This window comes from Fusarium coffeatum (assembly GCF_003316985.1).
Source record: "Fusarium coffeatum strain FIESC_28 chromosome Unknown BRIP53273_contig_321, whole genome shotgun sequence".
NCBI classification, from domain to species: domain Eukaryota; kingdom Fungi; phylum Ascomycota; class Sordariomycetes; order Hypocreales; family Nectriaceae; genus Fusarium; species Fusarium coffeatum.
In genome coordinates, this window is record NW_022158110.1 from 129,372 (window position 1) to 155,445 (window position 26,074).

General features: G+C 48.9%; 5 protein-coding genes across 5 annotated transcripts; 4 read left to right on the plus strand and 1 right to left on the minus strand.

Annotated features, from left to right (window-relative positions):
- Positions 1 to 970: 970 nt before the first annotated feature.
- Positions 971 to 1,696, plus strand: FIESC28_10574 (uncharacterized protein; the record flags this gene model as incomplete). Its single annotated transcript, XM_031164705.1, has 3 exons — positions 971 to 1,097; positions 1,154 to 1,230; positions 1,283 to 1,696. 3 exons carry the CDS (start codon positions 971 to 973, stop codon positions 1,694 to 1,696), a joined length of 618 nt encoding a protein of 205 aa, XP_031011269.1.
- Positions 1,697 to 2,734: 1,038 nt separating this feature from the next.
- Positions 2,735 to 4,492, plus strand: FIESC28_10575 (uncharacterized protein; the record flags this gene model as incomplete). Its single annotated transcript, XM_031164706.1, has 3 exons — positions 2,735 to 2,881; positions 2,938 to 3,015; positions 3,068 to 4,492. The coding sequence occupies 3 exons, from the start codon at positions 2,735 to 2,737 to the stop codon at positions 4,490 to 4,492; spliced, it is 1,650 nt and encodes a 549-aa protein (XP_031011270.1).
- Positions 4,493 to 13,381: 8,889 nt separating this feature from the next.
- On the plus strand, positions 13,382 to 14,197 carry FIESC28_10576 (uncharacterized protein; the record flags this gene model as incomplete). Its single annotated transcript, XM_031164707.1, has 1 exon — positions 13,382 to 14,197. One exon carries the CDS (start codon positions 13,382 to 13,384, stop codon positions 14,195 to 14,197), a length of 816 nt encoding a protein of 271 aa, XP_031011271.1.
- A 1,691-nt stretch (positions 14,198 to 15,888) lies between these two features.
- FIESC28_10577 (uncharacterized protein) lies at positions 15,889 to 16,997 on the plus strand (the record flags this gene model as incomplete). The annotated part of the gene is made up of 4 exons (XM_031164708.1): positions 15,889 to 16,161; positions 16,218 to 16,351; positions 16,417 to 16,535; positions 16,627 to 16,997. 4 exons carry the CDS (start codon positions 15,889 to 15,891, stop codon positions 16,995 to 16,997), a joined length of 897 nt encoding a protein of 298 aa, XP_031011272.1.
- Positions 16,998 to 18,475: 1,478 nt separating this feature from the next.
- Positions 18,476 to 20,975, minus strand: FIESC28_10578 (uncharacterized protein; the record flags this gene model as incomplete). The annotated part of the gene is made up of 3 exons (XM_031164709.1): positions 18,476 to 20,232; positions 20,438 to 20,518; positions 20,783 to 20,975. 3 exons carry the CDS (start codon positions 20,973 to 20,975, stop codon positions 18,476 to 18,478), a joined length of 2,031 nt encoding a protein of 676 aa, XP_031011273.1.
- Between the last annotated feature and the right edge of the window lie 5,099 nt (positions 20,976 to 26,074).

Consider the following 26,074-nt stretch of genomic DNA (forward strand, 5'->3'; position numbering starts at 1 on the left):
TGATACAAAATTCAGTCCAATCCTGGTCGTAATATACGGGTGACAATTGATTGTCCCACCTGCCCATTCGGCTACAACCGCTTGCCTGGGCCTGACTGTGTTCCTTGCCTTTCTCTTCCTTTTCTTCAACACGATGGATTTTATCCGGAAAAGACCCATGGCAACAGCCCGCATCTCGATCCCTACTGCGAAGGTCGCGGCTTGGCTTCACGATTCTCATAGTTCCTGCGCGGGCGCGGAGAAATGTGGTGGTTGAGGGTAGTCATGACGACTAAACCGGAAAAGGCGACTTGCCAAGCGCGACATGGCTATGATGGTGTGAGGTAAGTGGCTAAGACAAGGAAGGTGTGGGCACGATGTGACCTCTAGCCGACTTGTGCCTGTGCGTCTTTTCCCTTGTTGAGAGGGGGGAGAGTTTTGCGGCGATTGATGGAGCAAAGTCAATGGCAGATGTCTCCAGGGAGTTATTCTATTGGTCCAACAGCTAGCTCAGAGCTAGAGATGGAGATCCTAGACCTCCACTGACTTTGCGGTCTTGACCGTCTTGGATGTCCGGATTGTGGGTGCCGGGGCCGAGAGCTGGAAAGTCCAGGTCCAGAGCAGAGACCAGAGCAGATGGCTCCTACCTAATCAAACCGAGGTCAGTGACCGCACCTGCCCAGACAAAGCCAAGCCAGGCCACATCCGATCGTTGCCTTCCTCCCAAGAAAAAAAAGCTACCTGCCTCCCGTCGTTTAAATTCTAACGCACTGCCCTTGGCTCTCCGCGTTTGTGTCTCTCCTCTCCTCTCTTCCTTCCGTCTTCCACTTGCCGCATCAACAACATAAAACGGACTGTTATCATCAAAGTCATCTTGTGAAAGCATCAACAACGATATCGCATATCATCGTTCCGCTTATCGCACCACTTGGTTCTCACATCACTTTCACAAACAAACACTCAGTTCAACTCATCACGATCATCTTTCAAGATGCGTTCATCTTTTGCTATTCTCGCCATGGCCATCTCGGCCGTCTCGGCCCAGACTGTCAAGAACTATAAGAGCTCTCTCGACATGACCCTTGACGACCCCAACGCTGTCGATCTCGCCAGGCGATGTACGTGGTGAAAATGCTCCAGTTATTAACTTTCAATGTATACTAATTTGTTACAGCCGGTTGGTGTGGAGCCCAGCAGAATACCTGCGATACTCTTTGCAGTGATAACACCGACAAGAACAACTGTGACGACGTATGTTTACTAAACGCTCAGACTGTAAACAAAAACTAACACGTTGATTCAGAACACCCTGAAGTGGGAATGCACATGCTCTTCCAACAGCTCGGCTCCTGGTCTTCAGTACTACACCCAGACCATCCCTACCTTCATCTGCAACCAACTCCTTGCCGATTGCGTCGCGAAGACCAGCACCTCTGAGGGCACCAAGGAGTGCCGAACCAAGATCCAGCCCCTCTGCGCCGAGCAAAACCCTCCTAAGAATGTTGCTAGCAACGACGACGACGACGATGACGACGATAGCAGCACTACCAGCGGCACTGCTACTGCCACGGCCACTCAGACTTCATCGGACACTAGTGGTTCTGCGGAGGCTGTGTCAACAACAGCTTCTGATGCCTTTGCCGCCCCTACTATGGCACCAGCCGGCAAGGGTGCCGCCGCCGCCGTTGCTCTCGGTATGCTGGCCTACCTCATCTAAGTCTTGGAGTTGAAGCATGGGGTGCTGTGATCAGCAGTGCCACGACACCACCCTGGTACCCCACCACGTGCCGTACCTTGTCAGTGGGTGTCGTGTCGGGATTGCTTCCAGCAGCTTATTTTCACTTCTTTTGCCCACTTTATTACATAGTACACCTTTTCGACATGCAACCCGATACCTTTTGATGAGTAAAGACTCGATGATGGAAGCTTTGTTAAAGCTTGGATGAGGTAATGACACGCTTCGGCGTACCGACAGGCGGTTTGGTGAATTAGATGGTGGCCTGCAATTGAATGACAGCCTCGCAGTCTTTCGGGAGAAGGAAGAGAGTTGCAACGGCAATGGTGGTTATTTGTTTATGCTTTACCATCCAATTCAATCATAGCAAGAGGCGAAACGGAGTAGGAAACTTTGATATTGAACAAACAATGAAGAAACTGTTTATCTGCACAACTGTTTTCCACCGAGTGACTATAGACTGCGGTCAGTGTGTTGAATATGGCTATGGGATGACGTTGAGCAATCGTAGACAGGCAGTTGCTGCATTGGCCTAATGGCATGGCCTCGAGCTATGTTCAACCCAGGTTGTCAGAGTTCATGGTCTGCCCTATCATCCAGCGGCTTTTCTGAATGGTTCGTTTGTACCAACCTGTCTAGCAACGACTAGATCCAACACTCCTACAAGCCACAGAGGTTGTCTTCACCATACAGCTCAAACGAACAGGCCCTTGAATCTAAACACTGTTCGCAGATAATTGTTTGGGGTGTTCTAATCGACTTAACTCTGCTTTCGACTTGTTCAAAGAACATGAATGCTGGTTGCTCAATGTTGGCACTCCGGATTGCGAACACTATCACTGTCGAGTACATAATGTCGAGTACACAACGCCGAGACGGTATATATAAGATATGCCACTGTCGCCTCCCAACCTTTTAATCTCCCAACAACGCACGCTTTTCGCTCAAGATTACATACTGAACTAGCAACTTCAAACAAAAACGACGTTGGACCTTTTCAATATCACTCAACAAACAATCATGGAGCAGACAGGCAAGATAGCTGCCCAATACGAAGGGCACAAGGCTGACAGCACGCAGCAGGACAATTATACGCGCCCCCCTCGTGTTAGTTTCGGTGTTGAGTTGGAGTTTCTCGTGGCTTGCATAGCAGAGGACGGCAAGGACGTTGATGAAGCCATTCCTGGCCTCGCACCAGCTACACGATACTCTGACGGTTGCAGAGCTGTCGAAGAACTACTCTAGAAGCACGGATTCATCACATCAAGCCAAGATGGCCACGGCTCAGAGGAGCAACTGTGGTTAGTCACAGCTGACCATACCGTGACTAAGGTAACCCCCCTAAGTAAACAGGATCCTTGCTACATCGACTGGCTCCCGGTAGAAATATCGAGTCCACCAATGTATTCGTGCGAAGAGGCATACAATCTCGTTTCGTCAGTCATTCGACTGCTGACCACCAACCTCCGTGTCCGAGTCAATCCGACATGCGGCCTCCATGTTCACGTTGGCAATGGGTCTCATCAGCTCGATATGCGCGCGCTCAGAAACTACGCTGCGCTTCTATGGGCATCTGAATCAGTGCTGTCTACTCTTCATTGCCCTGAGCGGACTCTCCCTGAACGCACGGCGATGTCTATTCGACGCTGCCACCGTATTAACTTGGCCATTGGTGCAACTGCAGAACAGGCGCGCCATGAGATCCTTAAATTACCAAAAATAGTACCTCGCTATATCTCACGAGCGAGACGATTAGGAGAACACCCTGTTGCTTCACACGGAGATTTGCGTAAACTCCTTCACACAGACGACGACGATCAGATGTCTCTGGTGTTAGAGTATGATGGCGATGATTCAGATTGGGAGAAAGAAGAGAGCGAACCTTTCCATCGGCCTAAAAGACCTCAAGAGGCACGACGTGAGACATTGGACAGACTTCGAAACATGGAGCTTTGCTCGGAAGAAAGAGGTGCGCTGCTGGACAGCGAAACCACTCGTCGCGAACTACCTCCTCAGATCAACTTTTCGGACTCCAAAATGAAGACAGACAGTCGGACAACTGGCCAAGCGCCATTGCTGGACAATGAGCGAACGAAAGTGAAGGGCTACACGCCGGCCGAACTCGGGGCCAACACTACATGGAAAGGTATTGCGGAGCTTCTAGCATGCGATGTTGGTGTACACCAGATAGCATACTTGATGACTGAGCGCGATGGTAGCAAGACCTACAAGTACCACACCACCAACTGGACTGGACAGAGTGCTAATGAGCTGTTCCCTTTGAGAAGGCGGGATACGCATCCTACCATTGAGTCCCGCCTTGCTTCTGGTAGTCTTGATGCCGAATGGGTCGTTACCTGGATCAAGATCCAGTGCCGCATGCTCGAGTGGGCACGAGACGCAGATTCTTCGCAGTTCATGAATGTTCTTTGCAAGTTATCCGACGATGACCATTCGAAAGAGTGTACTTACGATGTCTTGGACTTCCTGAGAGATATCGGAATGTATACAGAACTCAAGCATTGTCAGGAACGTCTTCGTAGAGCTGATGAGGCATGGCACGAGTGTATGTTGTTGGAGAATGGAAATACAAGTCTCGATTCTGAGTTAGAGAGAGAGCAGTTTAAATGGTTTTTTGAGTCTTTAGATGAAGACTCACAGAGTCCAGAAGAGGGAGATAAAGAAGAAAAGGAACAAAAGGAGGAGAACCAGTGGGAACAAGAGAAAGAGGAAGAGGAGGAAGAGGAGGAAGAGGAGGACCTTTACAGCGCTAACTAACGGCTTGTTGGTCGCTGGTGAGAAGAGAACGACAAGTGTCATCCAGCGTAGTTGTTGAGATTATGGGAGTCGAGAGAACGGGTCAATGTAGGATGCGAGTGGCTTATTGAGTCGTTTGCGTCTTTCTTTCTTGCTTTTGTCTGTAGCTTTTGTCTGTAGCTTTTGTCTATTTTATCAGATTTCATTTCTTCTTTTTGACCGACTACTCTTTCTGTGTATGTAGTATGTGAGTGCATTGACATTGACGTTTGACCGTCATAGAGGCGAGTAGGAGGCGGATGGTAAGCATGCATATCTTGATTAAGGGGTATCAACCAGCAGGACACTTGAGATTTGAGTGCGAAAGATAAAAGTCGGGCATCAAATTTGAGTTGATATAGAGTGAATGACTTGATATTTGAGTCTGATGGACTAATTGAGTTGAGTTTCCTTTCATCACAAGATATTTTTGTTAGATAATAGATATAAAGATGTGTTAGAACACCTACCATATAGTCAAGGTCAACAGAGAATGTCAACACAGCGAACTCAAACAACCATGAGCCAAAAGTAATTCTTTCAAATAAAGACAAAGTGCAGACTTTCAAACGAACACAATGATCAATCTGATAGTATTCGCCCAAGTGACTATGTTCAACCCAAACAACCTACCCTGCACCACCGGGATGACCAGTCGAAGCACAAACACACCGCCAGTCATCAAACCCCTACCATATCAAATCGCGAAACGCAAGTACAAACTTTGATAACTTAAAGCCGCAGAGTTATAGTATTGTGGCTTGGGACTATGCGCGGCAATGTCACGGGCGTGAGGCTCAGGCTGTTGCCCGTGGCTTCACGAGTCAGTCTTTGCGTCTCGGTTTCACTCCAAGAAGATGAGTTTTACATCCTGGATAGCACTAGAGAAGTGCTAATAACGGATGGTAGGAATTCCGAATGCCGAGATGTATATCGCCTTGTTGTATAATGTTATGGGTTCATCTGGCTGTGACAACCAGCATAGGATATACCGAGATGCCAGATGACATGATTGCTATGCTGCCAAAGCATCCAGTTCCGAAGGCAGATATCAATTGTTTGGTATGCTATAGACACGCGGATAGAAAGTGTAACCTTGCACGGTGATGACAGTCTAATATCATCGGGCAAATAATCGTGATGGATGCACCATCCATGATCATTCTCCTATAGTGAGTCTCGGGTATAGGTAACCAGATAATCTGGACAGGCCGACGCCTGGTCTGTACTGAGAGTCCTATCTAGCCGGGAACCGACAAAGAACAAGAATCTTGAAACAACAGGATCGACATGGGCAGCGTAGTAATTGGTCTCGGGGCAGGCTGTCAGCAACGGCGTGACAATGTATAATTTATGCTCAATAGCCCTACACACAAGAAAATAGCGGTATCTCTCGAGAGGAACAGGAAGGTGAGTCGGTGGCATGTATGTTAGTTATGTTGTGTTATGCCACGTTTCATGCGACCACCTTTTGCGGCCCTGGGCTGTTAATGTCATTCAGGGACAGCCAACGGATTCACTTTGACCAAGATGCAGCTGCAACCTGATTTTGAGGCCTTCCAATTTCTCTCAGCCCTAGGAAAGGTTCGCAGCACAAAGAAATGAACCTCGACCACAGTCTTGGGAAGTGACACGATAGGATAGTAAGCCATCATCTGCTGGCACCGCACGCGGCTTGTATACGTCTTCTGCACGCATGATTTGCTGGAAGATCCCTGCTCCATCACAATAACCGGTTGGATCCCATTTTTTTCTTTTTTCTTTTCTTTTCTGTGCTTCGTCAAGTTCAGTCAAAGAGCCGCATCATGCATCGCCTCAGAGGAGGAGTATATCAAGTGGGAGCTCGGTTAAGTTGGGCCGCCATGGTTCGTATGCAGTCGTGAAAAAGAATCCACTCGGCATTGGCAAAGTTCACGGTGGATATTCTATCTCTTGTGTGTCTCTGTTGGATTGGACCAGGTCATGATAATTTTGAATGCGAGTCAGCTTGGAGTGCATTAGCTGTTGCTTCGAGATGGAGTCCAAACTCCACCGAATACCGCAGTGGCCTTTTCCTGCAGAAGTAGTTGACTGTTGATTGAATGATTGTGGGGGAGTTGATTCTCGAACGCTTCATTTTTCGTCTACTTGCATTGCCTCTTGGTTGCAGCATCGGCTGCAAGTCTTGAATTGGCCACCGTGAATAGGATATCGGTGGAGCATTGGCTCAACAAGAGTCAATTCACCCCAATCCAGACCAATCCAGTATGACAGTGAATCAAACTCTGCACAAACATCTTTTGAAAAGTCTGAACTCGGATGAAGGAAAGTCTTCAGCGTTTTTTTCAATAGTATCAAGAAGCATCGAGTTTCTTCAAGAGATCGCTTAACGATCGACTTCCTTCAGACAGGGATGATGCCTGTACTTGGCCCTTGCTGCACTATGTAGTTTACATTAATTAGCCTGCCACAGCCTCAGAAGCGGTTCAGATTGTCAAACAAAGCCAAGCCAAGCCACATTCAATCGTGGGTGGAATCGGGACTTTCTTGCAGCAAACGGGTCCTGCGGCTCTTGTCAGAAACTGAGACGTTATGATACACGAGTCATGCGACTAGTTACAGCAAAGAAGAAATTGAGGAGAAGATCCTACAATGAGTAAGACAAGTAATTTCAATCTTCTTTGGACATGGAAGAACCAGTGGATACCTTGACAATCGGTTCTCGTCCCCTCCGAAGAACAGTAGTACTGTGCTTCAGCCCTTATGCCCGCAACAGGGTCTTATTGCATCCAGATGACAGCATTGTCGGGAGGCAAAGAAACTGCAATTGGAGGAAAATATGCCAGGCTTTCCATAGCCTACCTATGTCAGATATATAAGAAATCAGAGACTGTCAGTCAAGTTGAGACGTATAATAGAGATTTCAGAGTATAGCTCAGAGAGAGAGAGGGCCGAAGGATCAACGTACATTGCATTAGCAGAAACAGACCAAGAACGGTCCCTTGTTTAGACCCTGTCCAATGCGATGGCGTACAGTACATTGACGTTTGAAACGGCGGGGGAGGAGAAACACATGTAAGTGGGTTCTTGCTTCTCAATGACGCTGGTTGGTGCTCAACTGCGAGTTGGTGGGTATGCAGTAGCATTGGCTATGAGAATCCTGAGCAATGTAGCATACACATTCTATGTAGGCATGGTGGCATCGAGTCGCTGTGTTCCATTGCGTTATTTTCGAAGCTAATGAAACCTGTCACGTCGCTGCAATGCTTGGACGGAGATAAGAGTTGTCTGCCTTTGAGATCTCGGAGGAAACTAGATCCCTGTGTTTGATGCCAATTGTGAACTTACAAATTCCAGTCACTGATCACTGATTAGTTGTAAGTTTGGAGTCTTCAAGATGGTGGACCACTTGCTTTCCTCTCACCTAGCCTTGGCCCTCTGTTCAAGCCCGAGCGTAATTATACCCATTCAGCCTTGTGCCGTGCACCGAGCCCAAGAAGTGAGAGAAGAAAAGAGAAGAGCATATCGGGGATAGCACAGGATTGTATTGTCCCATCCCATCCGCATCGAACTATTGCTGCAAGTCATCTCCTGATGGTCCCGTCGCTATGCCAGATGTGAGTGCTTTGACGAGTGGTAAGACGGCAAGGACACGGACTTGGTCTGGAGAAGCATTCGGGTCCCGATCTAACTAAGTCACAGTTCGTTCGCAGGAAGAGGGGAAGAGAACAAAACGACCGATCTGGACCAACCAGCGGCCGACCCTGGACATTGCTCTCTTGCTCGTCCCCTCTAGCCATCTCATCCCATCCCATCCCAAATCTACCCCTCGCAGATTGTGCCATGGTTTAAGAAGGCGCGTGCCTTGCAGCAGAAGCGCAATCAAGTAAGAAAAGGTTAGCTGTGGCTGGCCCTTCAGCCCATTTCAGTTGAGGTGTGCTTGGTCCAGGAACCTACTACCTTTCCTAGCCGAGCCTGCAGGCCAGTAGGTAGTGCAGCAGAACACTACAGCTGGTATTGCGGTAGATGGAGGCTTGGCAGAAGAGCAACATACATCAACGCAACCGGCTCTAACAATAGCCTTGTTAGATGATTTGAGCACTTGGATAAGCCATTGCTCTGTACTAGTTTGTCTTGTTGTGCACTCAAACATCTGGAGCTCGTATTGTCTCATCGCATCCTTTGCTAAAGAAGCGGTGTATGTATCGTGTGTGTGAACTTGGTGGAGAGATGTTCACCAACAACCTTAAGAGCTGAGCTTGGGCCCCTGATTTTCCTTCTCCACACTCGGAATGGACATGGACATGGACAAGGGTGTGATTGTGCATCCTCATCATGGCCATGGTCCTCTGCAGAGTACGTATTGCTTGCCAAAGGTAGGTTTTGCTGAGCCTTTGTACCTCTTCAGCCTTTGAGGTCATGAGGCAATAAACTCTGTAACGAGAAAAGCATGCTAGAGATTTTTTCACGCTGGTGCATCTTTGCCCCTGAAGCCATGGTCCAAGTGGTTCAATGAACTTGGATCCATGAGAAAATCGATATCGCTTCGGCAAAAAGTAGGGAAGCAGAAGCAGCAAGACTCTTCAGAACTGGGCTACGGGAAAAGGCGAAGCCGATCACTCAGATAAATGGCTGGTGATGAATGAGAATCAGGCTCACGAGAGAACGTGATGCGCTAGGAGAGAGACAATCGTAACTGAGACCGGCGCCCATACAGAAAAAGGTTAGGCGAAAAGGCTAAGAGGATCACCCAGAGAGTCGTAGCGACGTAGACAGAGACTAACAGCAAGATCGGTCAGTGTGCCGTCCCGCTGATAGGCTCTTCCCGCCCGTTTATCATGGCACGGTTTCGCTTGGCCCCTCGGAGACCATGGCTCACTTGGGCAAAGTCGGCGAACGCTCAGGCTTGCTGTTCCCTTGCTTGCGCTTCTTCAGATAGGAATCACGATCGCCATGATGGACTTTGAGACAATATGCCTGCCACGAGCATTGTAAAGGAGACAGAACAACACTACCAAGCGTAAAGAATAGCGAAGCTACAGCATTCGACAATGGCTGATCCAGATGACGAGTGCTGAGATTCGCACCAACCATCGATCAATTGGAACCGCTATTCGTTACGATATAGCGGTCTGTATCAGGAGTATTGGGGGCGGAGATTTACCATTTTTTTGAGGTGGGGATAAATCTTGGTTGGTATCGCAGTGCAGTATTTTTCAGCTGCACTGGTGGCGTGATCCGTCAGGACAGGAACCAGGAACAAGCAAAACTAAGCGGAGCTTGTAGGTTCTAGAAGAGCGTCGTCAGCAGAGAAGAATCCGCGTATAGACGGCGGTTGATTCCCAGATGATTCCTTCAATGAGGCTCTGATAAGAATCCATTATCAAGAAACGTACAAAGTTTCAACTTCTTCAGCATTGTCTTGCTGAAGTCTGGGTTTGGCGTCCAACAAATCCGCCATCCTGATACGTAGTGAATGAGGGACAAATTCGCTGAACAGTATTTAAGAACAGGGCCTGGGTTTCGTGGCTGAAAGGCTGGCTTATTTTGGACCTTGGAAGGTTGAAACGGTCGAGATGATAGGCTCGCTGATTTGAAGGCTGGGCAGCCTCCCTACCCAAGTAGGCAAGTCCATGTCGAATGTGTTGGCATTTGCCCGTATGGTCATGGTGGACAATTGCCTCTGTACCGGTAAATCAAAAGCAGAAGTAAACGTGGCCGAAGTCGATGAAAAGACCTGAGTTGATAAACTTTCTATAGCAGTTATCCGACCTGCGAAAGACAAAACGCTCAGTCAGAAGCAATGTTAGACCCTGCCTGCTTCATGCCTTGCCATGATATCAGATCAAGACCCTAGGAATTATTCCACCCAAGTCTAAAACTCCCGAAGGGGAACTTCCCCACAACGGGTAGTTGTTTGATGCTCCTCCAACGTCGCGAATAAATTAAATACTCGCATGCGAAAAGACTTGCCAAGCCAACGAACTGTTGTTATCTTTCGGGCACTCGAGATTCCGTATGCACACGTCTGTACAACCCTAGCTGCTGACAGGGACAGAAAGCTCAAGTAGCCGGCCCGGCCCAGGTGTTTCGGTTCAACTGAAAGTGATATGTCATGATGGAACAAGGCATGATGAGATACCACAGTACAATGATGGGATTTTTGTTGTAAACCGCAAGTTGCGTCGTAACCAAATGGTACAATGTTGCAGAAGCCCACGTATTCAGGAAGCCATTTAACCGGGCTAATCTCCCGTGTTGATCACATAGGTAGAAGATTGTGGAGAGTTTGCCGGCCTGAATAACACCATCATGGCGCGTTTCATTCTAGACCGCATTGTCGACATGTATATGGGGACGTGACAGATGAGAGACATGGTCCACGATGGCAGAGCAAAGGCAAAGCGTGAGCCAATCTCCGCGCATTCCAGGTTAGGACGCTTTTTCGAGGCCATTCGCAACCTTGTTATCTGACCTTTGCCCCCTTGCAGCTCCATTTCCTATTCCATCTCAGAATAACACAAAGCATGGCAGCCATATCAGTCGAGTGTAAGCCCGTGAGATGAGAGAGTGACATACCGACCGCCACGACCTAGGAAATAACCGAGGGGCCTGAGCCGTGTGCTGTCTTTGCTTTTTTCTGCTCTTGGAAAGGTATGGTATGTATCTATTTGTAATGCGTTGTTAGGTATCTCGAGTCGTAACCTGTTTTTCTTAATATGGATACGCACGCATCCTTCTCCCTTGCTATGAACAAGCGCTTGTTCAGCTGCATGTCTTAGACCCTTTAAAGGAGCCAACTGGATTCGTGTTTTTAGACGAGAAGGGGAAAAGACGGGCAATTGATTATGTGAGGGGCTTCATGAAGAGGAGGTGAGGCTGTGAATCTGGGGGATCCTGGCTAGAATCTCGATTCGTGGATGTGTTGATACCGGTGAGAGTTTTGGATTATTGGAAAGGGATGAGACAGAAAGTCAGAGTGAGCATTTCGTGATGGATGAGAAGTCAAGTCAAGTCACAGACAGAAGGTGCCAGCATCACTTGGATGTCTCTGATGTTAATTGAGGGCAAGCTCTTTCCAGATCGAGATCGAGATTGAGTGAGGTTGAGAATGAAGGGAAGGAACAATATGTACCTTGTTGCAACGGAAGTTCTGACTGACAGGTAGGAGCTGTATGGTACCTTCCATTATGTTGTAAGGCTGGCATCGTAATAATGAAACAAATATAGATTTATTGGAACAATTTGCAACGCATGAATCGGTAGAATACTAGGTAGTTACGACACAAGGCTCAACCTGACTTACCTATACAGTAAGGATCTCTATCACTATCACCAGCCTTGGCCCTCTCTGAGGATGCCACGTTAAAGTGATGCTGGAGAGTTTAGTGTATCTTAGTTACTGGAGTGGCCCACTAAAATCCATCGTGCAGTGGCACTAGAGTCCATTAAGGCCCCTGTCGCCCGTTCTGTTCTGGGACCTGGCGTGGCGTTTTAGGAACTCCACCACGCTGCATCACGCTAGAAAAATATGGGCACAGAGTCTCCAGGGGTTCGTTCCACTGACTGCGCCGGACTGGCTGACTGGATGGAAGAGACAACGAAAAAAACAGTGAGTGAGACGCAAGGCACGAGTCGAGCTGGATTGGCTGTGCGGGAATTATTTAGTTTCACTCTCTTTCAGGCACACGTCGAATACCGGCTTGTATTGGCTGTACTGTATGCTGGCCTCGATCTCCTTACCTTGCCTTGGGTCATTTCATACAGAAAATCCAGATGCAAGAGTACTGAGGTATGCGTTGTCTTTGATGGATAGGTTCGACTCTTTGAGAAGAGACTGCAGAGCGGTGCAGCGCAATGCAATGCAGGGCATTTTTGGAACCCTGTACCTGATCGAAGTGTATATTGGGCAAATTGCAGCCGAGTTCTGTCTGTTCTGTTCTGTTCTGTTTTTGGGTTGTCACCTGTGTTCTTGGCAGGTCAGTCTCTGTAGCTGACCAGGGGTTTCATGTATCAGCAGCTCACTTCTTGACTTCGCATCACATCCATTACTTGACTTACACCCTTTTCTTAGTTCACTATCCACTACCCCCACTACGCTCCGCTCCTTCCTTACACCTCCGCTCCTGCCTCTCACCATCTCGTTTGTCTTGCTTGCTCTTGCTCTCGTACTGGCAGTAGAACATGCAGTAACAACATGTGGTTAACACCGTCTTAGTAATTTGTTAACAGTGCACGCTGACCGTGATGATCCATGACGCTTTATACTAGTATTCGTTTCTACACACCCTCTCCCACCCTTTGAAACCCCCAGTCTCTATATAGCTTCAACCGTCCCCCCATCTCTGTTTGGCTCCTTGACCTTCGTCCATCTACAGGGCCATTGAGTTCCTGGTCGATATATCATCAACTAAACTCCTTCACCTCATCCCATCTTATCAGGTTCGATCTCCCGACGTCCTGATCAACGTCGAAACCACGAGGTGACTTACACCGACTCGGTCTGTGCCAATCCCCGTCGAGTCAAATCCTTTCGACCGGCCCTATCCGGACCAGTGACTCGATTGTTAGTTTTTTTTTTACTTTTCCTTGCTTTGCACATCAATTTTATCTCTCAATTAAGAGTAGACCATTTTGCATGAATTATATGCAATGGTCGTATCGCTTGATGTGACCCCAAACGTCCAATATCACCAAACATCAGCTCAACTATACAATATCTGGAACATATTCTAATCATATCTTTAGTTGTTTCGCTGTTTGAAGCATTTCTTGTCAGGCTTCAACACTCGCCCATCTTTTCTCACTTGCACCTTTCCAACAGCAACAGGTGCTCTCAACCAATACTTTCACCCAGGCCTTCACGTACAGATACATGATGGAGATATCACGATGCAGGACTCCCAACTCCAAGTAATCATCATTGTCCTCGCGACCGTGGTTCCTGTCACCGCCATAACCGCAGTTGGATGTTTTTTCTGGCGCCGTAGCCGTCAACGGCGCAGATTCCTCTTCATGAAACGAGGCATTACCCCTATCGATGATGAGGAAATCGAGTCGTGGAAGCGGGATAGGAGCCACGAGAAGGCACAGATAATCGAAGCTGCCAACGAAGCTGCCAACAGGGAGGCCAGAGATTTAGAGCAACAACAACTCGAGTACCGGCAAAGACAGAAGAGCACTTCATTCAGCTCTATCCGCAAACCCCCAAGTGTTATCATCTACGACCGTCCCCATCCCCGAGTTTCCGAGGAACTCTCCCCTCGATCAATTCACCACAAGCGCAGCATTGATGTGCCGCCGACTCCAGTCCTTGCTCGCGCCCCCAACTCACGACCAGGCCTCACCGATGAAGCTGTCCAAGGAGAAGAAGCCTTCATCCCACCCATCAAGCGTCAGCCTTCACGATTGGCCAAACTTCCCCCTTCTCGTCATAGCCGAACTCGAAGCAGCCGCAGCAGTACCATGAGCACAGCTTCACCCCGAGATCCTTGGCATGGTCACTATCCCGATGCATTCTTCGGCACTCGTAGCTCCAGCGAATACCTACCCCGGACGCACCAATCCCTGGACATTAGACGGCAACATCATCGAATGCATTCCATGTCCAACATGAATCGTCTATCATTCAACGAAGAAGTCTATCTCGGGGGCCTTTCACCACGGCCGCTCGTTCGTCAATCGGAGATTGGCAGGGCTATCGGTTGAATTCGGATATTCGTCTGCATCTGAAGTTCAGAACCGAAGAAGGGAAAAAGCAAAACCTGACGTTTCTGTCATCTCATCAAACAAGTAAGCGAATGGAACATGCTTACCCCGGTATTCGAGGTTACCCTACCATTCAAAACCGCATGGAGAAATTGTTTCCGTGACGGCTTGTTTCAAACCCCGTCATGACCCCAGTCACCGCGATATATAGCGGGGCTCGAATCGTCTTGACCCATTTCTAGAAAGACTCTATCGGTCCACACAATCATGGACCAGTATCTTGGCTTTGCTTTGCTTTGATGTGCTTTGCAAAGCGACGGTCATTGAGGGCGAAATGGGTCTTTGGCATTGACTTGGAGATATTATCTCATTTCGTTAATGACCAAGAGGTTCGGAGGCATGACGAAGCACCTCAACACACCAACATTCTTTTCAACAATACCCATTAATCCACTCTTTTTTCATTTTATTTTTCACTTCTCACTCCTCTTTGCAAAGAGGCAGCATAGCAATGAGCTTCGGTCGAATCCGCCTCATTTTACTCCCTTAGCGGAGCATGATTTTTATATCCTGGCATATGCCGGCTGGAACACGGAGGATCTTTGTTTGTACATTTTGATGATGGATATACCCCAGACTTTCCTTTATTTTTTCTTACAAATGTTTTTACGATCAAGCAAGCGAGCGACATGAAGGGAACATAACAGTGTTCGTTTCATGCGATAAGATGTCATGATATCGAGTCGATCGATATGATATGGAGAGGGATTCTGTCAAATTGGGAGCAGCAACATGACAGATGGCTGTCTGGCAGAGTAGGATGAAACCCCAACCAACTACGTTACCTTAGCTTATCTAGCTGCATACCTATCTGCTAGATGTATAGATAGATACACACAAACCCAATTGAACAAGATTGAACATTCTTATATCTTTTTTACCAAGATCCTCAGGGACTGAGACCCTTGTGACATGGACGGGTAGAATCGAATACGTGAGCGATAGGCGATGTGACTTTACCTTTGGCTGCCTTCCTTCAATCCAACTCGGTGACTCTCCACTTTGATTTGGTTTCAACAGTCTTTGTATACTTTCCATAGTTGTAGGCAAATATTTGCTCCTTCTCATTTTTCGTAGTCTTTCCCTTCATCATTACAATAGATAGATAGATACCTCAGTAGAAAGCCTGTCCCACGATGAAACCACTTAACGCGTCTCTAGCCACTGATAGCGGGGCATCGCGTCTGGTCAAGCCACATCTACCGCGTTCACTAAACTTGCAACTAACCTCACTTCACTTCACCTCCCATACTCGCTCGCTCACCTCCCATACTCGCTCGCTCACCTACTCTAATCAACAACCGACTATCGCCATTGATAACAACCCGGCAATTGAGAAGAGCCACATCATATGAATAATACGAATCAACTCTTGTAAAAGGAAGTGGAGAATCAACATTTCATACATTTCACTCTCACTTTCAACTTGGTTGAAAGGGGTAAGAGTAGAGTGACCAAGTGGTTACTATATTGAAAGCATATTTTCCATCATAACAAGGGCGTCATAAAAAGGCAGACAATTTGGCTCGTCGCCAAGCCTACATCAGCCAGAAAAGTTTCCGTGTTGTCAACGCTCAGAAACCTTTTATCCGTGTCATACAACAACATACCGCTTACCATCACCACTCACAATGCCGCCCCGGAAATCCAACTCGCGCAAGAGCGACACTTCGACCGCGCGGTTTGTCCCAATGGACGACGTGTCACCGCTAGAACAGAGCCCAGCAGCACCAGCACCCACACAAGCTGATGCCCCTGCGCCAGCATCAGCACCAGCACCCGCAGGTAGTGAAATTGTCGCCGCCGAAGGTGAAGCTGGGTCATCTCCTGTTCAGACTACAGAAAAGAACAAGGACAAAGACAAGGAAAAGGAGAAAGAGCATAAGGAGCACATCACCATTGAGGTAGGCTAAATGGACGGAAGCACTTCTCAAAAACCAGTGGCTAACATGTCCACCAGGACCTGACCCTCCCAAAATCTATAATCACTCGATTATCTAAGGGTGTACTGCCACCCAACACACAAATCCAGGCCAATGCTATCATGGCTCTCAGCCAAAGCACCACCGTCTTCATCAACTACCTAGCGTCCCAGTACGTCTCACCTACTGGAAACCGCCTTTTCATCAGGGAGGGGACCTTACTAACTTAGTTCCTAGCGCCAACGAGAACACCGTAAATGCTGGCAAAAAGACTATATCACCTGCAGATGTCTTCAAGGCCCTTGAAGAGACCGAATTTGGTTTCCTCCGAGAACCTCTCGAAGCCGAGTTTGCCAGTACGTTGATTTCTTACCTTGTCGCGTTTCTTCGTGAAAAGGTAGCCTTTGCTATACAAAAAGAGAAGAAAACCGCTAACATAGAACCAAGAATTCAATGCTATCCAGACCGAGAAGCGCACATCCTACCGCCAAAAGGTTCGTGCCAAAAAGTCGGACGGTGCAGACACCGATATGCCCGATACATCTCACGTCGAGACCGACGCAGACACAACAATCGCTTCCACAGGCCCTCTCGCTAAGCGCCCTCGTGTTGAGCCTGGTAACGCCGATGCCGAGGAGGACGCCGTGACTGAAGACGAGGTTGAGATCCCTGAAGATTCCGATGATGATGAGGTGGAAGAAGAGGAAGAAGAAGAGGGCGAGGGAGAAGCTAGTGGCGACGATACCCAAGACGCCCTCGAGATCAAGGAAAGAAAGAATGAGAGAGACGAGGCTTTGGATGGTGATGAGAGCGATTAGAATTTTGAAAAGCAGAGGCAAGTCTGCTTTGCTGACTCTCAGGACGACTGGCTGAGATTGATAGATAATGCTATTGGACCATAATTCTTACGCTGTGAGCTCTCATTGATGGACACTTGTCGTCAACGACTCCAAGTATACTGCCAGTCCTCTGAACCATTGCAACTATAAACGACCTTTGCGGCTCTCTATCCGGACACCTACCGCGCTTCAACCTTAGCTGTCAACTGTTGTGTGACACACTTTCATAAACTCCCCTCAAGCACGTCTTGCCGCCCTCTCACAAAACAAGCCTAGCCGCGAGTGCCTGTACAGACACAAACATTCCGACGGATGTCACCACGCTGCCGCTCCAATGGCACGTGTAACACCATGATACTGGACGACAACATCCCCGACAGTCCGATTCGCTGGGCCGGGTCATGACAGGCTGTCATCATGTGTAACAAAGCACGAACACAGACAACACGCCGAGTTTGTCTCACAGCACTAGTCGCAGGCATTTGGGTCAATATAGGAACAAGATACGAAACGAAACGAAACGAATCATGCATGATAGCATCATCAAGTACAATCATTGTTGTTTAGACCAAATTCTCGTCTAGTATTGACCTCACTCTCAGAAAGCCGGACCCAAGATACAAATATTTGCCCATTGTACACACTGAAAAGAAACGCAACCTGGAAAATTAATTAAAGCCTATAGACATGAACAAGATAGCCGATCGCTAGCATAGGGGGGGCGGGAACCGAAGTAGAGACAGGCTGTTCTTAACAAAGGTTGACACCTTCCGGAGCAATACTCCCTGCAAGGCTTCACGATGAGGCAAAATTGTATCTCGATAAAATGAAATGTTGAAAGACGACCTGAAGAGCGACGTGGTATCAAAATGAAAGCCTAATAGATATATGCCTCGCCAGCACAAACGATCCTGCGACGCACAAGCGAGTCGCCATCGGAACCTCATCCACGAAACCACTGAAATCAACGAATAGTTTGCCCAAAAAAAGATGAAATAAATCGAAATCAAATGCCTCCAAAGATAATCCCTATCTGTAACAAGAAATAACATGGTATGTTGTGGTCCACGCATGTACTCAACCAAACCCCCTAAAGCAAAGTCAAAATTGCAAGCAAAGATAAGCAAGAGGAAAAGAAACAAAGACACAAGCAGCGATTCCATGTTTCCTGTCCTGCCCGACTCCTCTATCCCAGCCAGGCCAAAACTATAAGCAATTCTTCAAGCCAATAGGCCTATTAAGATGCGCATAGCCCCCTCGACGACATATATGCTGGAATATCGAGCGAGGGGTCCAGACCAAAGAAGAGAGTAGTCTCCAAGATCAAAATATATGAAACACAAGACAACTGAAGAAGAAAGTAAAAACACCACACGAACAGGTTAAGCCTCCGAATAAGAATGTAAATGTAGATCAGATCGTTCCGTCATTTCGCATCACCATCTGGGTCTCCGATCCTATTGAGGCTGTTGCCCAGGAGTCCACCATTGCTGCGCTGGCGAATGTTGACCAGACCAGCCTTGGGAGACCGATGGCGCTCCGGCTCCACCTTGAGGCATGTATTGTCGAGGTGTCTGATCTGTGGGATACATGCTCTGTCCTGCACCATACTGCATGCCAGCCATGCCGGGGAACTGCATACTCTGCATCTGACCGGAGCTAGACTGACGGAGATGCGAAGAAGGTGACTGCGAAGGGTGAGGGGCCTGGGACTGAGCAGTGTAGCTGCCGTAGCTATGTTGAGGCGCCTGAGGAGTCTGTGGCCACATTTGACCTGACTGGTAGTTATAGCCGGGCGTTCCTTGTGACATGGAGCCTGTGGAGCCTGGGAGTGTTGGCCTGATATTCGACTGCGTTGGTGAGTGAGCCATACCTCTCATTGGCGCCTGAGTAAGACTGCTCTGCGCGCTGATAGACTGTGAGTAGGGCGCAGTGGTCATCATCATCTGAGGGCTCTGTGTGGATACTAGTCCAGGCTGCTGGGACATGGCCGTGGCAGTGGTATGGGGTGAATGCGACGGTCGGCTAGTTGCAGTATTGGAAGTATCGGCCGGGGCTACGGGCTGCTGGGTCAGATTGGAGGGAGGCTGCTCATGTGGACGTCGCCAAAGGCCCTGGAGATAGTCGTTGCGCATATCTCGCTGCTGGTTAACTGACCTGCTGAAATCTGCGGCATGATGAGCTTGTGCATTGAGCTCCCCGAGGGGCGATGGACGAGTCTGGTCTTGGTAAGCAGGGCCGGTAATCTCCTGACGAGGTCCGCCTTTGAGGATTCCTGAATAATCGCGCGGCCGGGAGTCGCTGAGGTCTGATCCTAGTGTCAATCCGGGCATTCTTGTCGTAGTTCCGGGTGGTGGTCCGATCATACCTGGTTGAACAAGGTGCGGCTGCGGGGGGCCGGGGAACGGTCCTGGGTTGTTGCTATACACAATCTCTGGATGGGGTCCAGCCAGCAAGACATTGTTCTGTTGTGCCTCAGCCGCCTCTCTTGCCTTTGTAGCACCGGGGCGCTTCTCTCCAGCAAGATCAGCTTCGGTGAAGCCCTGTTTTCGCGCCTTGGTTTCCCAATAGTCATCGCGAACTCTTCTACCGTTGACAATCACACGGCTTCCAAATTGTCGGAACATTGACCTGGCAGTAACGATTGCAATTTGTCTGGAACGGTACGAGAAGGGAAGGATTTCCTGCGCGACCAAATCGTCCTTTTCCGCCTGGCTGGCAATAATCTTGAACAGGGACCTGTTTTTGTTAAACAGAAGATACGAGTCTCTGTAGCCCAAAACCCTGGCACACTCGGTAGCAAGCATGAAAAGCTTATCACCTCTGTTGGGAACCAGAAACGTCCGGCACTTGTATTCTCGACCTCCGTTCAATGTACCATTCTGTTGAACTTTCTTCTCTCCGAACTCGTCGATCTCGCGGGGTAGATACTCATCGCCGGAAGCATTAAGCTGGTCGGTTGTATGGTCCCGCACAGTTGGTAGCGCTTTGAGAGTCGATTTTGTCGGGGTGGTTTTGGGCGGCATCTGTGCCTGGGCCGGTGTGTAGGCAGGACTGGCTTGTGGCAGCGCTGAGCCTTGAGACTGGGGAGTTTGAGGTGGAGGGATAGCCTGAGGAAGGGTCGAGGCCGCAGCCTGCCCAGGAGCCTCGGAAATGCTCCCCGAAGATCGTTTATTCATTGGTTTGGCTCGTTTTCGAAATGGTTTCGTATCACCTACAATTGTGAGAATGGTCAGCACTTTTCCACCGCATCATCATTTTGTAAGAATGCTGCGACAGAGATCAACGTAAAGAAATGTAAAACAGTAGTTCCAACACTGAGGAAGAAGAAAAAAATAGCAAGTTTGGACTGTCTGGCACAAGGAAGTCGGGCGTCGCAGAAAGCAGAGCGACACCAGACTACTTGCCCGCCGACATACCATCGTCACCAGGTTGTGGCGCGTCATAAAGCTCGGGAGAATGACCGCGCTTAAGCGAGCGCTGCGGCTGATGCGAAAGACCTATAACTTTACAATACCCGTTAGAATATTGACTCATGGGGTGAATAAAAATGTTAATGTATGAGGTGGCGCAACCTATTTCGCCAGTCCATATCCCGGAGGAGGGACGCGAGCGGCGCAGTGCGGGGCAAATGTATTCATCATGGAGTTTGCGCGCAAGCGATATTCAAGCTTGCGCATGCTCATGAAACGACAGAGTTTCAGGTAGATGTTTTAAGAGGTGATGCGATCACAGCGGGGATAAAATAGAGTTATTGAACTTACCAGGCGAGCTGAGGGCGGCTGGATTGATTGTCGCATTATCAGCGCCGGTTTGCTGGGCGGAGTACATGACAGAGCTACCGAGCCAGCGGGGAACAGGGAAAGTAGCGACCACAGGAAGGTAATAGCGACGTGTCCTGAGATGTTTGGACTGGCGAGCTGAAGGGTTGGAGAAGATGCAGAAGGAGGGCAACATCAGTCGCACGTGGTTGGTGGCCAGAATGAGGCGCGTCGTTGAGCGTGAATGGCAGATTGTCGATTATATGGTAGGCAAAAGTGGGAAGCCTGCCTGGGCTTGTGATGTGAGACTCGGCCAGCCAGGCCTTGGCTCGGAGTCAAGGGCAGGCCGGGACATAGGCTCCAGACGGGAGTTGATCCAAACCGAGACAAGATCGTAGCAATCCAGACAAAGTGCGCGGCAGCGGCGGGATGGGCGTGCGAAGAAGAGCAAAGGCGAACAAGACAAGAAACGAAGCAGGATAAGACAAGATAGTGGAATATAACGCCGGAAAGAAGCAAGTGCCAAAAACCAAGAAAAGAAGCGACAAAATAAAAAAGAAAGAAAACTGAGGTGCTGGATTTACCTTTGTCGGGTGATAGAACTGATGCGATGGCAGACGCGGATCGCGTTGTGCAACGGCTGCGACAACGATGTCAAGAGAGGCTCACGAAAGAAGCCCAGTTACCGATCAGCGCAAAGCGCGCAAGTAAGACGAAAGAGCTTTCGCGTAACAAACAAAAACTCGACAAACCCGTCGAATACTTGAGAACACGCGTTGATTGACTGACTGATTGATAACGGGATGGTTGAACGATACTATGCGATGCGATGCGATGGAGCGGGTGTGTGTGATGGCGGAAAGCCGATGGTGGATGGAGGGTTAATGATGGTCGATGGAGATGGGGATGGGATGGGTAGGTATGGGTATGGGTATGGGGATAGAGATGGTATGGTATGGTGGCAGGTAGGCAGGCGGCCGGGCAGACAGACAGGCAGGTGGGAGGGGACGGGACTGCGTGCTGGATCTAAAATGGTGTGGGAGGGAAGGTGCAGTAGGAGAAGCTAGTGCGCGCAGCTAGCTTAGCGACAGCCAGGAAGATGCAGTAATTAACTGGGAAATCTGGGAAATCAGTCACTCCCGTCAGTCGCACTTGCTTGCAAATGCAAATTGTACGTAGTGGCGACGTGAGACTGAGACCGGGAAGCTAGGAAAGAAGAAAAAAAAACCACTCTCGGAGGGGCAGGAGCATGCCCGGACAAGAAATGGAAGGATCCAATCAGGCAGTCCTGAAATGGCAAGAAGCGGAAGAACCCACAATAAAACCAGGGATCCCAGAATCCAAGAGTCAGAATCACAACCCCAAAAAAGAGCAACGCAATGCCTAAACGAAGTCAAGACAGAGGAAGTGGAGGCGGCGGCGGCGGCACAGCGGGGAGCGTTAGCGGGTGGTGAGTGACCCTTCAACTCAAAGTGTGAGGGTGATTGCGCGCCAGTGATAATAACCTGCTTGTTTGTATAACAGGTACATACACCATACGCTGTATTAGACCAAGGTATGGTATGGTATGCAGCGTAGTATGAGATAATGCGACAGAGGAGGCGCGCGTGGTTGTGGAGAAGAAACGAGGTTGAAGCGTTCCGTCCAAAGCGGAGGCTGTTTAGCGCCTTGGGCTGTACCGTACCGAAACGTAGCGCAGTTTGTGGTTCAACGTTAATGCGATACGATGCAATGCGATGCGATCGCTGCCCGTGATGTATGTGGGGATGGATGGAATATGATATGATAGCGTGTGCGCTTTGTAATAAGAGAGAGGCGCGTGCAGGAGAAAATGTCAAGTTTGAACAGAGTGAGATGTGTGATAAGAAGGCAGCAACGGATTTCGCAATCAGCGATATACAATATCGCAACTGAAGCAAAGAGAGAGTTTAGATAGGCAAGAGTCGATATTGCAGCGTCCTGTAGATGCTGTAAGAGATGCGCCTGATGAGCGCGTGGACTGTGCTGCTTGGAATTCAATATTCAAACAAAGAATGAACAGTCGTAGGGAGGGTACAGGCCTGCTGGTGCCTGTGATCGACGCTCAAGCTGGTGATGTGTGATATGAGGGATATGAATATGTCACAACCGGCTGATAGCAAAATGGAAAGAAGCCGTTGGTCGTGCAGCGAGCGACACAAGAATCTGATGGTGCCGACGATGTTTAATGACCGTACTTCCAGTCTGGGCGAGTCGGTTGTTTGATAGACAGATGAATAGATGGATCAGATAGACGGATGGTTTATTGTAGGTGCGGATGGTCCCCGGCCTTGCTTGGTAGGATACGATGATGGAGGAGAGGAGGAAGAGGAGGAGGGAGTGGGACGTATGTACAGTCCGGTCCAGTAGAGGGCTGCTGGGATATCAAAGAAGATGGAGGGGAGGGGAGAAGGGTTTACCGTTGGAAAGACGGCGCGATTGAGGGAGACGGATGACGAAGGATGGTTGGTCGAGATGGCGCAAGCCCGGGGGAGGGGGGGATGCGAGTGGGGAGTTGAGCCAAGTAATGGACAAGAGCAAGGGTAAAAGAGCAGGGGAATGAGAGCTGTGGTTGGCTCTTGAATCATGCAGGTGTGTCTCTATACATTATAGTAAGACACAGTAAACGAGAGGAGTCAACGAAGTTGAGGTGGAGGCGGAGTCGAGCTCTGTAAAGGCGATGATGATGATGGTGATATTATCATTCAAAGACGAAAGAGGATGCGGTGTAGGCGGCACCGGCGGGTGAGGTGAGGTGACAGTAGAGATGCCGTTTCCACGATAAGAAGTTGTTGACTGACATTAGATATGTATGAGGTTCAAAACAAGCTGGTCCAATTTCCTAGGATAGACACATACATCAACGTCCGCATCATCAGCATCATTGGGTCCTCTTAGTTCAGCTTCGGTTATGGCCAAGCGATTTCTCCGGCCAGTCTCTTGTGCAGTGAGATGTCACCATGCAAGGTATCTGTAATTGAGCGAAGACCTAAAGAAAGCGAACCCAAACCAGGAAATAGCATAACGGCTGAACCCTATGGTCTGGCCTGGTCTTGAGTAGGCTAAAGTCAATGGCTTGCGCTTGGGTGTCATCAACTGTCAGCATCCCATATCCATGTGTCGACTGTGCCCGTAGGCGTTGCGCTGATGTTGAAAAACAAATGCTGACGACTGCCGGCTTGATTAGCCTGTATCATGCGTCAGGTACAGAGAAAGTCTCCATTGCTGTAAAGCGTTTGTAAATGCAAGCATTTCACCAAAGCATGTAGATGACATTCGAGTCGCGGTCCTTTTGGCATATTCCTTTGCGAAAGATCCATCCACTAAGTATCTAGTTTCGAGATGGAACGAGATCCTCGAATAAGACAGACCGATATACTTTAGCACGCCGAGGCTGTTGTCATTGATCGAGGTTGTACCGAAACTAAACGTTCACGTCAGTTGCCTCCGTTCCCCGATACTATAACTGAAGCCTTGACGAATTCAATGGGTATGTAGTACCGCCGTCTAAGACGTGGATTGATATCGATATCTCGAGTTGACGAAGAGCCTCGCCGCCTCTGATCCGCTATACCGGGTCTGATTGTCGCACCGTGCTGTAGCCTGTGTGTGCTCCATTACCCTGTGATGGGGGTGTAGGTGTACCGTTCAATGCACGCAAGCGCCCTTTGTTGCTCTAGCTCGCCTGTCTTTTGTCCTGGGGGTACGGCGTCCGTCGCGGTGCTAACCACATGCAGATTCCATTACATTGCTAGCAGTTCTTCTTCAACGACATGAAACCATGTTGCTTTTGCTGCGCCGCAGACCTTCGTCAAGGATGAAGCAATTACTTTCTTACAGAACAAGGATTGCGCTTTGCTCAGCTTCGGGTCTGCAAGTCTTGCTACTTTGTAGAGGTTGGGGGTTTTAGATGGTTGAGTATCGATGGGCTGTCGAAAATGCAGTGGAAGTTATCCTTGCTCGACTAACTGTATCGTCAACTGACTTGCATCTCTCCGTCAGGCTAGGGTCAGCGCGATCTATCGTAATGCCTTCCGAAGTGCCAGTCCAAGTCTCGCACGAAAAACCCTTTAAAAGTTGGACCATGCTGTGTTGCGTCTCGTGTCTCACTTGTTTTTGGCCCGTGATATGTGTCTCATATTGTGCGTTTATCACTGTCTGACCCACATCGCATGTCCTCGAAGTGGTCTCACTTTGGCAACATCCAAAAAAAATAGAAGACAATCGAGCCAGTCGTTGGCTTCTTTCTCGTCATTTCAAAGCAGATTTTCCTATTCCCTTCCTTTGTCATGACGTGCGTTATTTGCTAAGACACCGAGCCTGATCATGGTTCGTAGTGAGTTGCAAGAACTATGCCGATACTAGAAATATTTGTAAACGTGGTGATAGGCAGTACTGGCTTTAACAGAGTAGGTTGGGCAGTGATTGATGCGAGACTGTCTGCTGTTTACGACTGTAGCCGAAGATTCAGTAACCTGGCTTTTTGACTGATGGGTAACAATACCGAAACTTTCAACTCAGAACAGGATATTAAAAAGAAATCAACCGTTGATAGAAAGACGGTTGAAGACAGAGAGGGAAGGGCTGAACCTGGTCAGCCACTTACCAGGAACCCGCCTGTAATCAACGTTGCAAATCGGGCTCCTGGAGTTTGGAAAGAGCCCTAAAACGTTTTAGAGGACACGCTCGAGTCGATCAACCGTAACCCCAGGACCATGGATCCAGCACGGACACGACCCCCTTCGACCCAAGGACCAGCAAGCATTGGGCCTCGTTATCCCTGTTGCTTGTGAACGCATTATTCTTCGTTCCATAATCATGAGTATGACTTACAGAACACATCTTGATGTTGCTATCAAATAGATGATGGTTAGGTAAATTACCCAACATCCAAAGGTAGCCGTAGCTTGGGACAATTATGGCAGAGGGTATGGAAGGAGGGAGGCTAGGAGTGGAGGTGCGGGAACGATCGCCCCCAAAACCCCGGACCACACCAATTCGCAACCCAACCTAACCCTCGTTCCTCACCACCATCCGGCCATCCATCCTCCCCCGCACACACTCATAAACACAGTTCCCGCTCTGTGGCTCTCGTCCATTCATCGATATGTACGATCGTGGAGAAATGCTATGTTCAGCAAGAGACTCAGAAGGCTAAGCCTACCGCTGCCAGTTCCAGTTCCAGGCTGCATCTCTGCATAGCAGAAAGAGACCCGCTATGCCAACCATGCGAGTGCTCCAAAAACGTTTTAGATTTAAGATCTTCGTGCCCCCCCC